Below are 16258 nucleotides of genomic sequence, written 5' to 3'. Positions count from 1 at the left end.
TACATATAAAACCCTACTCTTAATCCTTCCCCAACTTCCCTGCCTTAAGGGAAAAAAATAGAAAAAGAAACTAAATATATACATATAAGTCATCTGTTAAACGTGTATATATATATATATATCCTTATATATATACAACTAATATCTATGGGTAATTATTCATACCCATGACTCCTATTCAAATAGTCCATGTGACTCATTGGATTGGTTCATTATTACTATCCAGATCCAATCCGTTAAAAAAACAATAATAAAATAAATAAAGCAATTATTCCTAATAATTAATTACAAATAACACACTTCATTTAAACAAACAAATAATACAAATTCATAATTAAATACACAATTTAAACACATAATTAATTTAAACAAACAAATAAACACATAAATAATTAGCCACGTCATCAAATAATAAATTAAAATGTAAGATAATAAATAATTAAATCCCAAACATATCCTTTGAAAATTAGAAGTATTACATGTAAGCTCTCTCTACCCATTATAATCATACCTCGCGAGGTTACCCTTATGAGCTGCATGCTTCTCCAATCAGACCTACATAACTATTTATATAACCCAAACCTCAACTCCTTGGTGAACAATGATTACAATTTCGCTCAACATTATAAATTTTTTTTTTTGCCATAAAATATGAATTGAATTTGAGAAATCTATTATCCTAATAACATAGTGACTCACCACATGGCCAAGCAGCTTTCAAAGGACCACGCGGCTTCAGATTTTTTCTTCACATTAATTCACAAAACATCCAGGGAAATGACTAATGAAAATTCATTGTATCTTATTAATTTTTGAAAATTGATTTCTACTCTTCTAATTGGGTCAATTATATAATATATAAAAAAGTAAAACTTTTCACTTAGTTGTAGTTTGTATAACTAGTTAATTAAAAATTATTCAATTAGACAATTCACTACAAGTGTTCAGTGTATCATTACTCTTAATTTTTTTCTCTAGTAGAGTCAAATTTACCATGTTTTCTTTGTTTCCTTGGTGTGTCCTCCGCAGGCAAAAGGGTTGTTGGATTGACCTGTAAAAATTGTTAGATCTGACTCTACTTCAAGAAAATTTCAAGGATGAGGATATGAGTGCCAGTGTATGTTTGTGACTAACTTACCATATAAGAAAATATAGATTTTTTTTTTTTTTTTTTTTTTTTTTGTTACCACTTTTTATACAAAGTAATTAACAGTTCCCAAATTTAAAGCATTGTTGTAACATTGCGAATAAAAACAGCTGCCTACCGTATATTCAGTTACAAAAAATAGCATCTTGTGAGAATAAAAACATAATTCTGGTAAGAGTTTACTAGCAACGGTTGCTGTTCAGTTATTGTGTGCAAACTTTCCTTTCTAAACCACGTGAAACATGAAGATGGTGCCATTGGAAAATTTAACAAACAAGCCAACAACTACTTACTTGAATAGTACTATTCATTTGATTCTAATTTAAGACTATTGTTGTGATTGATTTTTTTTTTTTTTTGGGACAAATTATGGGGTGGAAAATTCGAATATAAGCACACCTGTTCGAGAGCTGGGCGTTTTATTAACTAGGTCACTGGATAAAGTATGTTCTGTTTAACCACTTTTACAATTACAAGTCTAGAATAGAGACTAGTAATGATGTTAACCAGCCACTTCTTTTCCAAACACATCCCACAAATGAATTTTTTTTCTCAAACTCCATTCGGGATGCTTTGTGTTGGAGACGGGACGAGATCACGGTGCCCGTATATTTTTTAAGAAAAATAATTTAAACTTGAACAAAAAAAAAAAATTAGTATAATCAAATATTTAACCATCAATAATAATAATGTTACAATTTAAAATTATCATAATAAATAAATTAAAAAGAAAAATTATAACTAATAAAAGAATATTTTTTATATATTACAGTAATTATTACTTGAGATGAGTTTAGGGTATTGAAGGTTTTAAACTATCATTTTAATTTCGTTTCTAATTCTATTAGAATGATTCCAAACTAATCCAATAAAGACGGCGCGCCCGTCGCTAGGACCCAAAGAAGTGTCCAAAGTGTGTTTGTGTTGTGATAGTCAAACTACATCCATAATGGTCAAAATAAGATCAACCCCAGCGATCACGTGGTTGTCGAAAGATAGCTAGATATTCCCTCTTTCTTAAGGTTCTTCTTCCCTATAAAGGAAAAAAGTTTTGGTGTGCCTATTCAAATCATCCGTGGTGCAGCAATGAACGATTTGATATGCAAATTGTACCAACCAAATTTTTCTCCCTTTGTTGATGGGGGGACTTTAAAAAGTGGAGCAAACAGATTTAATAATAAAAATTAAAGAAATCTGAGAATATAATCAACAACACTTCATTGAATGAACTTAAAAGCACTCTTATTATATTGGCTTCTAGTTCTAATAATCAAAATAGACTGCTTGTGTCAGGTTTGCAGCATGAATCATGAATCTACTTACTAGCCACAGCTGGAAAATTTCCTCTTTCATGAAAACTTCAGTCTTCCTCCCAACTTTCTTTTCCATTTTTGTTCATTATTTGGACTTCTTTCATCGGGATCTTTATTACAGTTATAGGAGGGTGCTTCACGGTCAGACTCAAACGCTCGGCCGATCGGCCTTAGGTCTTGGGTTGGGTGGAAGATATTAGTACTGTTAGTTTAAAAAATTTTAAAAAAGAGGAAAAATGATTTTGTTGTATTTAAGTTAAAAAAAAGGTCCATCAATTTGTAATACTCCATCTTTCTCATTTTAAATGTCGGTTTAGGAATCTGTGATTCACAATTTGTGAGTCATAGATCTCGAAACTGACATCTAAAATGAGAGGGATGTAATATCATCTAAGAGAGACTATATTTAGGTTAGAGAGTTTTTCTAGGCATGAGTGATCACACGAGAAAAGATTGACCATGTGTCTTTTAAGACGCATTATTTTAAGTGTGTTTTAACCAAGAATGCTCACATTCTCTCTTCTTTCTTATCTTCTCCTATTAATCTTTCTCCCTTTTCCAATACATCTTTCAACTCTCCCAACTATCTCAATTCTAGGGACAAGAATTTTCTCCCGCGTTGGATCTCTCGTGTACAAAATTTAGTGGGTGAGATTGAATTGATAAATGAGATCCACTAGTGATTATTCAACTCACTTACTAAATTCTGTTCAGAATAAATCCAACGCCAATTATCTCTCATGTACAAAATTTAGTGGATGAAATTAAATTGATAAATGAGATCCACTAACAATTATTCAATCTCACCCACTAAATACCATGCAAAAAAAAATCCAAAATTATATAGAATCCTTGTGCCTCAATCTAGTCCCTCTAATATGACACTGTCAAAATTTTTTAATTTTGTAAATGAAATAAGTAGTTAAGTGGTTGATTTAATTAAATCCTAGTATTTGTCAGGGATGTGAGTGTAATTTACTACCAATATTGAAAAGTATCTTTGTCGTTAAGCTGGGTTTAGCGTATTCTCTACGCTCTTTATTAAAAGCTCTCTGCTTCTTTCCTGTTTGGGTTGAGCTGTTTCTTGCTCAACACATCAATCGTACTGTGGGAGAAAAAAGTTGCAGAGACAAAAGCAATCAATGAATAATCCTCATTTTCACATCTCGATTACCATCGATTCGGGTAGAGAGAGAGTTTTGGAGAGAGAAAGGGATTATAGAAGCTCCATGTCTCTCTCTTCACCGACAAAAATGCAAGACCCAACCGACCAGAGCAGCTGTGTCCGCCGGCCCCACCGCGACGCGAGCCATCAAGCTGGCGCTAAACCCCTTCGGCCACCCATCAAACTCTACTCAGGCCAAGTCCGCCTCCGCCTGCTCTGCCACGTCAAGACCATCGGCGGCGTGATTGGGAGCTCCGGGAAAATCATCAAACAGTTGGAATACGACACCGGCGCGAAAATTAAAGTGGAACGTACGATATCCAGTTGCCAGGAGCGTGTAATCAACATCATCGGCTATCCGGCAATTTACAAGAAGATCACACTGGGCGAGGAGGAGTGCGAAGTATCGCAGGCTCAGGAGGCTCTGGTTAGGGTTTTGGAGAGGGGTTTGGAGGTGGAAGGGGCTAAAGAAAGTGTCATTGTTTGCAGATTGGTTGCGGTGGTGGGTCAGATTGGTGCGGTTATAGGGAGAAGAGGGAGCATTGTGGAAGAGATTCGGAGAAATACTGGCGCCAAAATATGGGTTATTCCGGCGGAGCAGTTACCGGCTTGTGTTTCTCGGGCAGATGGGTTGATTCAGGTGAGAATTTGTGTTCAGTTTGTCGGTAAAGTTATCTGGTTTCCATCTTTAAGCATTTTCATGTACATTTTCTCATTCCTTTGCAGGATGCAAACAAACAGCAAAGTTTAATATGTTATTTAATACATGTTCTTCAGCAGTTTACAATATAATTTGTAGCCTTTTTGGTTATTTTCTCTCTTTCCTTATTGGTATGTTGATTATCTTCTGGAATATTCAATTTCTAAATTAATGGTTGCTACTAGAATAGATGTTCATACACCTAGGCAAATTGGGGGATTTTGACCATGGTTTTACTGGATATATATATATATATAGTGAATATTAAGAATTGTGCTTGAGTTAACACTGAAAATGATTCGAGTGAGTTAGATTGCGTTTGTACTTGGTTATGCTAAGTAACATTGTGTTAGTGTGGAACAGAGAGGGATTGTGATTTTCGGTTTAGTGGATTCGAAGTAAGTGCTTGCTCTCGGCTACATGGGTTGAGGGGGCCAAGTAAAATCCTAGAGGCTTGTTACTTTGTCTTGATTTTCACGTTAGCTTGGTGAAGTTTGTTAATGTGATTCATCTTCATGTAGATGTGGCACCATGTACTGGTCACTTACATGTGGAATTGATATGGGATGCAATTTGAAAGAGCAAAAGCCCATGGCATGATTCACTCTTCTATCTGGTCTTGTATAATGAAATCAGAAAATCATTTTCGATGCAGCCAATGGGTTAGTTGTACTTAATTAGAAGACAACATTTTCTTCCTTTTTCACATCTGAGAATGTTTATTAATTTTGTTGCAGATAAAGGGTGATATTTTGGCTGTCAAGAAGGCACTTGTTGCTGTTTCCGGCTGTCTTCAAGATTTCCAGCCACTAACTGACACATCTTCATTTGGAGACTTTCCTGATCGACAGACAGAGTTTCCTCCCCACCGTAGTCCTTCTCTGCCTCAAATTCCCGGCAATTTTACTGACCATTCTTCAACTGACCATTCATTATCAGCAGACACTAGCAGAATCCCTAGCCCAAATGAAGAAAGTACTCAACAAAATGTTGTGTTTAGACTGCTCTGTTCTACTACTGCAGCTGGGGGTGTGATTGGCCAGCGTGGTACCATAATCAGAGCTTTACAGAACGAAACTGGTGCTTCTATAAAATTTGCACCTCCTGTAGCCGGGTGCGAGGAACGCGTTGTCACTATTTCCGGGTTGGAGGTTTGCTCTGCTGCCAATGTAGTCATACATTTATTTGCAAGTGCCAGTTTTCAGTTGAAATTCTTCTGCATTTTATTGTACTTGAGTTCTTCCTAACAAATGCACCCCATTAATATGATGTATTCTTTGTTGACGGGTGGTTGATTTAACCTGCTGCAGAAACCAGAACCATTTTATTTCCCTGCACAAATTGCTACTATTCGTGTTTTCGCTAGAATTATGGAGGTTAGCAGTGAACTGGGTCTTGTATCAGGCTTGAGTGAAGGGGAACATGTAAGTGCGAGGCTTCTAATTGCTTCAAACCAAGTCCGTTGTCTGATTGATGAAGGGAGAGTTGCTTCAGATATAAGTACCGTATCTGGTGTTCAAATACAAATAGTGGAAGGGGACCTGGTTCCAAATTGTGCTGCAGAATATGACCAAGTGGTACAGGTGCTTGTAATAACATTGCTATGTTGACAAATGTTAATCAAATCTATATATTTTTTTTAAAATAAAAATTTCATGATAAATCTTTTTAGTGTAAAAATAACTTTGATTTTAGTAATGGTTTTCTTATTCTGTATGTATGTTTTACCAATTTTATAAGTGGTTTTTGATAATGCAATATATTTTGAAAAGTAAGTAGTTTCCACTTCTCGAGTTATCTGTATTTTCTCTCTGACCCAGTTAATAAAATGTCTTGAATCTTAATTCTTGATCATTGATAAATTATTTGTGCATCCTTGGTTATTGTTGGACTTTACTCATTCTGTATGGCTCGTGATATGATCTTTTTTTGTATATGTAACTTATGCCTCATGATAATATCAGCATTTTAAAAATAGGAAATTCTTATGTATTTTCTTTCCACTGTTAGTGTTTAGTGATTAGTATAGAGACTAGTGATTGATAGAGAGACAAGTTCTATTGTTCAACAAATGAATTTTGAATCAGAATTTTCTAATTTTAAAATATTGTATACATTCAATTCAAAATTTCAAAGAAATTTGAAAGTTTCTTCAAATTTACAGTGTCCCATGCATCTTTGAAACGATGTCTTTCTTTTTAATTTCATCTAGAACCTTAGTTGAATAGAGATTGAAATAGGATTTTTTTGGGCAGCTGCTAAAGAAAATTTTAGTTTTGTTCAACTTTAATGGTAGCAAATTCTTGATGCAGCTGCTAGCCAAATTTATACTGAAAAAGGGAATGTTCTATTCTACAGATTACTGGTGAGTTTGGGAATGTAAGAAGTGCTATCTTTCAAGTTACTGCTAGATTGAGGAATAATCTTTTTTCCAGTAAGGTGTTTGATGGAGCTGGAGCCAGGGATGATTCTAACTCTGCAATCTCTGATTTGAGTCCCAATGGAAAAGGGGAGGAGAATACCTCTTCTGGATTGGACCACCCATCTGGACTTGCTCCTTTTGATGACAAGAGGGCTTTGACACAGCGAATGGGCCACCCTGGAGTTCTGCACAATTTAACTTGTCCTCCTTCAACAAAGTTTTTGTCGACGCAGGTAAAATTTCCTTCCACTTAGTTTGAAGTCCTTGTATTTGGTCTTTTTATCCATAAATACTTAGATCAGCCCGAGTAGTACAGTATTTAGGGTGGTTATAATTGCAGATTAAGAGCAGTGGGAATAAAACAGCCTATGCAGATAGTGAAAGAGGCCCCACAACTTCCAGGGGCAGGATTGAGCACAGAAGGTCAGTGCATTCTTCACAAGGATTTATTGAAAATTCATGTTAACACAATTATTGGGTAGGTTGTATAGGCACTCATATGCCAAACTTGCGGTGATGTTCAGTCATATCCCGCAATGTTAATGATGATAACAAGAACCAGTTCTCCAGCAAAACTGGTTTGTATAATATTTCCGTATATGGGAGAAACGCACTTCCACTGAATTGCTGATCTGTTAGTTTTAATGATGTTTTGGACATCACTCATAAATTAAATCATTTCATTGTGTTTTACATAGGATTTGAAATGAAATTGTTGTGTTATGATGGCATTTAAATGAGACTCTGGTTTAGTCTTGCTACACTTGTTTAGAATCTGGGGGCTTTAAGGATTACAAAAATACCTCATTTTTACTTTATTTTTGACATATTTGGTGATCACCTGATAGGTGAGGAGCAGATCTGTTGACAGATTGAACTGTGCGCTTGGAGACTAGAGTGTGAGTTTGGTGGAGCACTTTGAGTCATAGTTGTTAAAGGCTCGAGGTGCACTAAGGCGCCAAAGGCCTTCTAGAGCCTAAGTGCAAGGTGCAGTATAAGGCGCGAGCCCGATCGAAGTATGGCGCGTGTATATAATAATGCATATTTAAACATATATTATTATATATATTCATAATCAATCAATAATTGCAGTTAATGTTAGTAGTGAACTGTAAATTTATGAATTTTGTGAAATATTTCATAAGGTTAAACAATACGATAAATAATATAGAACCTTTTCATTTAGTAGTCATTAAGTAAAAAAGAAAATGATACGAATAAATTATTAAAAGATACAAGGCACGCCTTTTTTGAGTCTGGAGCCTACTAAAAAGCGTGAGCCTAGGGGCTTTATGTGAGCCTGATTGAAGGGGCCTAGTCTGTAGTGGGTTGAGGCGCTCTAGCTGAGCCTTAACGAGCTTGGGGCTTTTTTGGAGCCTAGGCGCACCTTTAACAACTATGCTTTGAGTCGAGAGTTAATTAGGGATTCTAAGAATTTTGGTAACTGTTAACCTAATGTTAATCTTTCTCATAGTGGATCGGATTTTCCTGGACCATTTGTGATTTTTTTTCCATTGGTTGTTGATGTGCAAAGATGTTTTATGCCTTTTATTTGAGCACTTTGCCTATTGTTAATTTCTTACATGCTTTAAAAGGGCTAGCCAAGTGCACGATAGGATCGAGGGGAGTGTCAGATGTGCACTGCCTTACCTCCGGGTGCGGAGACGCTGTTACCTTAATTCGAACCCATGAACTCCAAGTCACAATGGAGTAACGTTACTCTTGGACCAAGGCTCGCCCTCTAATTTATTTAATGCTTATAGGTTGATAATTGAAGTTCAATTGCTTGTTAAAATTGAAATTAAGTAAAAATTATCGAAATGTGCAAAAGACCTAATCTCTCTCATAGTGGATTGGATTTTCGTGGACCATCTGTGATTTTGTCCATTTGGTGTTCATGCGCGTGGATGTTTTATGCCTTATATTTGAGCACTTTGCCTATTATTAATTTATTACATGCTTAAAAGTGCTAGCTCAGTGCACGAAGCTCCCGCTATTACATGCTTATAGATTGATAATTGAACTTCAGTTGATTGTTAAAACCGAAATTAAGCAAAAATTATTGTAGTGTGCAAAAGAATAATCTCTCATAGTGGATCGGATTTTCCTAGACTACCATCTGTGAATTTTTTTTTTTTTTCCATTTGGATTTTCGTGGACCATCTGTGATTTTTTCCATTTGGTGTTCATTCATGTTGATGGTTTATTCCTTATATTTGAGCGCTTTATGTAATATTAATTTATTATATGCTTAAAAGGGCTAGCCTAGAGCAAGAGGCTATCGCCATTGCGGGATCTAGGGGTACGCTTCCTTACCTCCGGGTGCGTAGAGGTGCTTTCTGTTGACTTTAAAATATAATCAAATCAAAAGTAAGTGATGAAGAAGAAGAAGAAGAAGAAAAAGAGAAGACAACGGATTAGAGAAAAAGAGAAAGAGATGGGGAAAGAGAGAAAGAAAGAATGAAAAGAATACTTTCATCATTCCACCACATTCTATTTATAATAACAAGTTTCAGAAATTACACATAACCCCCAACATTATATAAGTAATGACAAATAAGTCCCTGATAACACTCCCCCTCAAGCTGGCGCAACGACATCTATCATGCCTAGCTTGACTAACATATTTTGCAAGCAAGTCTTGCTCACACCCTTAGTCAAAACATCAGCAACCTGATCATGTGTATTGACGTATGGAGTACAAATCAGTCCAAGACGAAGCTTTTTCTTGATGAAGTGTCGATCGACTTCAATGTGCTGTTGTCCTGTCATGTTGAACTAGATTGTGGGCAATGCTAATAGTAGCCTTGTTGTCACAATATAACTTCATTGACTCGCGAACAGGATAACCCAACTCACCCAACATCGTACGTAGCCATAAAAACTCAGAAACTCCATGTGCCATGGATCTAAACTCAGCCTCTGCATTAGATCTAGCTACTACAGATTGTTTCTTGCTTCGCTATGAAACAAGATTACCTCCAACAAATGTGCTATATCTTGAAGTAGATTGTTGATCTGTCATAGACCCTGCCCAATCAGCATCAGTATAGGCTTCAACACGCAAGTGGCCAACAATATCCCCTTACCAGGTGAACCCTTGAGGTAGTGAAGAACATGATGAGCTGCCTCATGGTGAGGTGTACGTGGAGTGTGCATAAACTGACTAATCACACTAACAGCGTAGGCAATATCCGGGCATGTAAGAGATAAGTAAATCAGTCTTCCAACCAATCGCTGAAATCTTCCCACATCATCTAATGGATCTTCATCTACATCATTAAGCTTATGGTTTTGCTTAATGGGAATATCAATCGGTCTAGCTCCAAGCCTGCCTGTTTCAGCCAACAAATCTAACACATACTTCTGTTGAGAAATGAAAACCCCTTTCTTCAATCTGCACACCTCGATGCCAAGCAAGTATCTCAATGATTTGAGGTCTTTAACCTCGAACTCTATCCCCAATAATGACTTCATTCGACGAATTTCTTCTGGATCATTTCCAGTGATAACAATATCATCAACATATACAATAAGGGCAGTGGTGCAGCCCTGGTGCTTCTTGATGAAGAAAGTATGATCTACTTGACTCTGTGTGTATCCTACTCTTTTCATAGTAGTGTTGAACCTTTCAAACCAAGCCCGTGGCGACTGCTTTAACCCATACAAAGCTTTATTTAGCTTGCACACTAAATTCTGACCATTAACAAGCTTAAACCCTTATGGCATAGTCATATACACCTCTTCCTCTAAGTCACCATGAAGGAAAGCATTCTTTACATCCAGTTGATGTAAGGGCCAATTCAAATTAGCTGCCAAAGAAAGAAGAACACGTATAGAGTTCATCTTGGCAATTAGAGCAAATGTTTCCAGATAATCAATTCCATAGGTTTGAGTAAAGCCCTTTGCAACTAACCGAGCTTTATATTTTTCAATTGTTCCGTTTGCATGATACTTTATTGTGTAGACCCATTTGCATCCTACTGGTTTCTTACCCCTAGGTAATGGAACAATATCTTAAGTACCATTCTTCTCAAGGGCCTTCATTTCTTCAAGTATAGCTTTCTTGCATGGAGTTTGACTGAGAGCATCTGAAACACTAGAAGGAACAGATACAGAGGAGATACACAAAGTGAAAGCACGATATGTTGGAGAAAAGGCATCATAGGATACAAACTGAGATATGGGATGCTTTGTACAACTACGAACACCCTTACGATAGGCAATAGGGACATCAAGATCAACAAGAATGCTATTGGGAAAAGAATCAGGAGTATCAATGTCAACTAAGGAATTACCTGGATCGAGGGAGACTTCTTGGTCCTGGGGTGAGTCAATAACTTGTTTTGCCCTCCTAGTGCAGACAATTGGCTGCTTTCCCTGTTGCAAATCATTAGTATTAGGAGGACTAGACATAGGCACCTTAGTAAGAAGCTCCCCCTGAATGGGAACAGGTAAAGGAAGGGGGCATTCCCTCTGAATGGACAATGGATTCTCTACCCGTATAGTAGTCTCCCCCTGTAGAGAATCTCGATCAATGGAAAAAAAAGGAATAGACTCAAAGAATGTAACATCCATGGAGACAAAGCGACGACGAGTGGTAGGGTTATAACACCGATACCCTTTTTGAGTGGCGGAGTATCCAAGAAAGACACATCGGATTGCCTTAGGGTCCATTTTGTCCTTGCGATGATGAATATGAACATAACAAACACAACCAAACACTTTCGGAGGGACAGTAAACAAGGCAGTGTCATGGTGTAAGATAGAGAAGGGGGATTGATAGCCAAGAACCTTAGAAGGCATGTGATTGATAAGGTATGTAGTTGTCAAGGTTGCATCAACCCAATAACTTTTAGGCACTCCCATCCCAATTAGAAGAGAACGGGTCACCTCCGTAATATGACGGTGTTTTCTTTCAGCTACATCGTTTTGTTGTGGTGTATCAACACAAGAGGTTTGATGGACAATATTGTTATCAACAAAAAAGGAGACAAGACCACCATACATAAACTCTCCTTCATTATCAGATCGAAGGATTTTGAGGGGACAACTAAATTGAGTACATACCATCCTATTAAAGGTTTTAAAAATAGAATAAACTTCAGCTTTGGTTTTCATACGATAAAGCCAAGTATATCGACTAAAGTCATCAACAACACAACAAAGTAACGAAAACCAAGTAACGAAGTAGTAGATTCAAGACCCCACACATTAGGATGAACAAGCTGCAAAGGAGCTGTATTTGTATTTTTATCACGACATTATTTGGCAAGAACGCATGTTTCACAATTTAACTCAAAAGATTCAACAAAAGCAAACTGGGGAAGCATATGCTTCAAAACAGGAAGAGCTAAATGACCTAGTCTATTATGGCATCGCATTAACAGATCTTTATTGACATTACTATTCCTAACACTAGATTGATTTGCAACATAATAAGAAGTTGGCCTCGTGTTCAGCAAATACAAGCCGTTGTCCTCACGTCCACTTTCAATCGTCCTCCTCATGTCCAAGTCCTGAAACACACAGTAAGATGGAAAAGAGGTTACACTACAATTCAAGCCTTTCGTAATGTGACTGACAGAAAGGAGGTTATTGGTAAACTTTGGGACATGAAGAACAGAGGATAAGGTAAGATTAGGAGAGGCAGAAACAGTGCCCTTCCCCGCAATGGAGGTGAAGGTGCCATCAGCCACTTTAACCTTATCCTTACCAGAACATAAACTGGACGAAGAAAAATCAGATGCCATACTAGTCATGTGATCAGTGGCTCCTCAATCAATAATCTAGGGTGGTCCACCAGATAATATGGAAACCTGATATGCCGAATGAAATGTACCTGTCTGAGCGAAGTTAGAGGTGGAAACGGAGGAATGTTGTGCTAGTAGATGTTGGAAAGCATCAAGCTCAGTCCCGGACAAAGAACTCGGTGGCCCTGAGGAGGCATGACCAGTAGAAGCAGTCTCATGCTCTACAGTATGTGCCGTAGATAACCCCCTAAATGGACCAGGCCTTGGCCTAGCATTCGTATTAACAGGAGCTGGAGTAGGGCGACCATGTAGATTCCAGCATGTTTCCCTAATGTGGCGCGTACGCCCACATTGATCACACCTCAACTTGCTTTTGTTATTCTGTTTCCCTCCTTTTGGAGGGCTTATTCCATTGTTGTGTGGCAAGAGTAGACCTCTCAGAAAATTGTACTTCTGGCTGAGGCTTAGTGTATACAGGTGCAGACATAGCCTCATTCTACTCTCCTTAGCCTGGATATACGAAAACACATCTCTAACAGAAGTAGGGGCTGCTCGTATCTTGTACCCTGGCATGTACGAAAACACATCTCTAACAGAAGTAGGGGCTTGTACCCTGGCATGCTCGTATCTCGGATGCAAACCACCCAAGAACTCAGATTCGATTCCTTTCTATCATAGCATGAAATGCTTTAACATCAGCTGCACACACAGGTATGCAGTCCTGGTAGTGATCTAACTCTTCCCATTTACCACGTAGAGTGTGATAATATGTAGCAAAAGTTTGGTCTTCCTGCTTGAATCTTGAAATTTGTTGTTGGAGTTCATACAGTTTTGTAAAATTCCAAACCGAGGAATACGTCTCTTCCACAGCTATCCATAGCTCTTTAGCTGTTTTTACAAACAGAAACCCTTGTCTGATCTATGGTTGCATGGTCTGCAACCGCGTCATAACTAGTGCATTATTTGCAGTCCACTCTTTGAATTCAGGATCGCTCTTAGAGGGATACAAGACAATCCCTTAGATATGATCGATCATCCTACGACCAGTGATATGCATACGAGCATATTGAGCCCACTCCATATAGTTTGTCTCATCCAGCCTAACAGTTGTAATACAAAGGCCTGGATGGTGATCACTACTACCTCCCAAAATTGGAGTCAGACTAGGAGAAGACTCAACTTCTTTTGAAGTCACCTTTGAGCCAGACATTTTATCAAACAATTTTTGGGTATACAATTCTCAGAAACAAAAACAGTAACAAAATACGTAGAGAACCATCTCTCTAACACACAAACTTCAACTAAAAAGATTAGCGTCTTCTGAGATGCTTAAAAAAAGCGACCACACAGTCACCACATAAACTCTAGAAAGCAACAAAGTAGACCATAACAGAATCGCGAACGACAAAGAAAAAGCCGTTGTTGCAGAATCCCGCGAATACAAAAAAACCACCGATCGAGACTGCAATAGATAAATAATAATAATAATAAAAAGTAAGTAATTAACACTACTTCCTTGCAAACAAATCCCATCTTGGAATCTCTTCAAAACCCTTCGCACCCACTAGGGTTTACACAAACTTGCCCTAAGGCTTCAACTACAAACCTAGAGCTTTACAAACCAATACCATGTTGATTTTAAGATATAATCAAATCAAAAATAAGTTATAAAAAAGAAGAAAAAGAGAAGAAAGTGGATGAGAGAAAAAGAGAAAGAGATGGGGAACGAGAGAAAGAATGAAAAGAATACTTTCATCCTTCCATCACATTCTATTTATAATAACAAGTTTCAGAAATTACACATAAGCCCCAACATTATATAAGTAATAACAAATAAGCCCCTAAAAACAGTTTGCTTTATTTGAACCCATGTGGAGCAACCTTGCTATTGCCCCAAGTCCCGCCCTCTAATTTATGACATGCTTATAGATTGATAATTGAACTTCAGTTGATTGTTAAATTTGAGTCGAGTAAAAATTATCAAAGTTTGCAAAAGACCTATTCAAACACCCCATCCCCCTAGGTTTAATTGGGCAATAGTGTACTCTTATGTATTAGAGCCTTGGGTCAGAGTCCCTAGATTTCTCACAATGGGCTGGGGTGCTCAACCATATTCTCTTTTACAGTCTGCCCCATCAATTAAGAGAAGTTTAAAGATTTCGTAGCATCTAATAATGATATTGTTATTGTAAAAAATAATAAAAATAATTATGATGACACTGATCTGGCCTGTGTTTCTTCATACTTCCGAATTATGGCACCTATGATACTTACTGATGTAGTAATATGTTAACAATCACCTTGAAATGGCAGTTATGTTTTATAATTAATTCAAGAAAGCTACTATATATATATATATATATATATATATATATATCCGCTTTTGACTCTTCCAGTTGTTTTGCACAGTGTCAGACTTGCTGTTGTGACAAATAGAGTTGTGGAAGTTGTGTTTCCTGAACATGTTTTCAACTCCGTTTGTGGCGAGGATGGTAGCAATCTGGCTAAAGTAAAACAGGTAAAACCCACTGAACACCTAAAGAAAAAGAAAATTGTTTAACAGCAGTTAATCATCATTAATCATGACCAATGTCATTCTGCTATGATTTTAACTTGCCAATTGGAAGCCCGGTCATTTTTCTGTGAAATTTGTGACTTGAGTAGGTTGGGAATTAATTGTTTCTTAAAAGAATAAAAAGTTGTAATGAAATTGACAAGAAAAAAGAGTTGAAAATTTAAAATGATGGTTGTCTGATTTATGATGTTTTTTGTGAGAAAAAAGGACCTAGTGTTTTTTCATTTTAAGACAATTAGCAAATGTCAATAAATAAAATAAACCTTTGTTGAGTTTGCTTTTGTGCCAGTTTAGTTTTTTGGGGTTTGGACAATGGTTTAAATGTCAAGTCTTAAAGGCTTAACCAATGTCAATTTATACAAATATTTCCGTATATAGATAATTGTGCATGTAAATACACATTGACTGTGCAACATATACAGCTTTTGGTGCAAGGCAAATCACTGATTCCTAGCTATATATATATATATATATATATATATATTTTTTTCCCCACTGCAAGCTATTCTTGATAGGATGGGTTCATTTTGCCTATAAATGCTTGTCTCTGCATGTTAGTTGTTGCATGTTCATGGATGGATCTATATAAATGTATCAGTAGCAATTTTATTTTTTGGGAAGCTTAAATAGCAAATTCACTGTTCTTTATAAATTCCGTTTGGTTCATTGAATAGTAATTTCATTTACATTTTTGCAATATGGATCAGATTTCAGGAGCAACAGTCGTAGTGCAAGATCTGTGTCCTGGTGCTAGTGAGGGGAAAGTCATCATATCTGGGACGGCCGAGCAAACCATGGTAGCACAAAGCCTGCTTCAAGCCTTCATTTTAACTGTACAGTAACCCTAGATCTCCTGTGTCACCGTTTATGATTAACCACCCTCTGAAAGTTTGGTGCAGTTTGTTGCTTGGTGCACGTCTCAAACTGTCTTCTCTCTACCTTATTTATTATATTTGGTCACTGATGGAGGTAAGTTTTACCTTCAACTTTTGGTTGACGATGGCCACTTCAGAAATGCAGTTGTATGGGGGAAATTAGAAAATTTGCATCATTTAACATATGGCGTTTCTGTTACTCCGGATCTGGAATTGGTTTTTTTTGTATAGTTGAAGTTAATATATATATATATATATATATATATATATATATATATATGATACATACTTAACTTAGATACAAACAA

The 16258-nt window shown here is 36.9% G+C and overlaps 1 protein-coding gene across 3 annotated transcripts; it reads left to right on the top strand.

Moving 5' to 3' along the window:
• Positions 1 to 3510: 3510 nt before the first annotated feature.
• On the top strand, positions 3511 to 15944 carry LOC132267083 (KH domain-containing protein HEN4-like). Of its 3 annotated transcripts, none has more exons than XM_059768133.1 (7): positions 3512 to 4265; positions 5063 to 5476; positions 5636 to 5902; positions 6684 to 6980; positions 7088 to 7170; positions 14910 to 15018; positions 15783 to 15944. In XM_059768133.1, exons 1-7 carry the CDS (start codon positions 3603 to 3605, stop codon positions 15915 to 15917), a joined length of 1968 nt encoding a protein of 655 aa, XP_059624116.1. In that variant the 5' UTR covers positions 3512 to 3602; the 3' UTR covers positions 15918 to 15944. The 3 variants fall into 3 exon arrangements, with proteins under 3 accessions (XP_059624118.1, XP_059624116.1, XP_059624115.1); XM_059768132.1 differs by having other exon boundaries at positions 5636 to 5908; XM_059768135.1 differs by lacking the exon at positions 14910 to 15018 and having other exon boundaries at positions 3511 to 4265; positions 5636 to 5908.
• Positions 15945 to 16258: the final 314 nt, after the last annotated feature.

This window comes from Cornus florida, unplaced genomic scaffold (assembly GCF_030987335.1).
Source record: "Cornus florida cultivar Cherokee Brave unplaced genomic scaffold, ASM3098733v1 CherokeeBrave_3.0.0_Hap2_Chr07, whole genome shotgun sequence".
Taxonomy (NCBI): Eukaryota; Viridiplantae; Streptophyta; class Magnoliopsida; order Cornales; family Cornaceae; genus Cornus; species Cornus florida.
The sequence above is the reverse complement of the archived record's forward strand: the minus strand, read 5'-3'. Positions and strand labels throughout refer to the sequence as shown.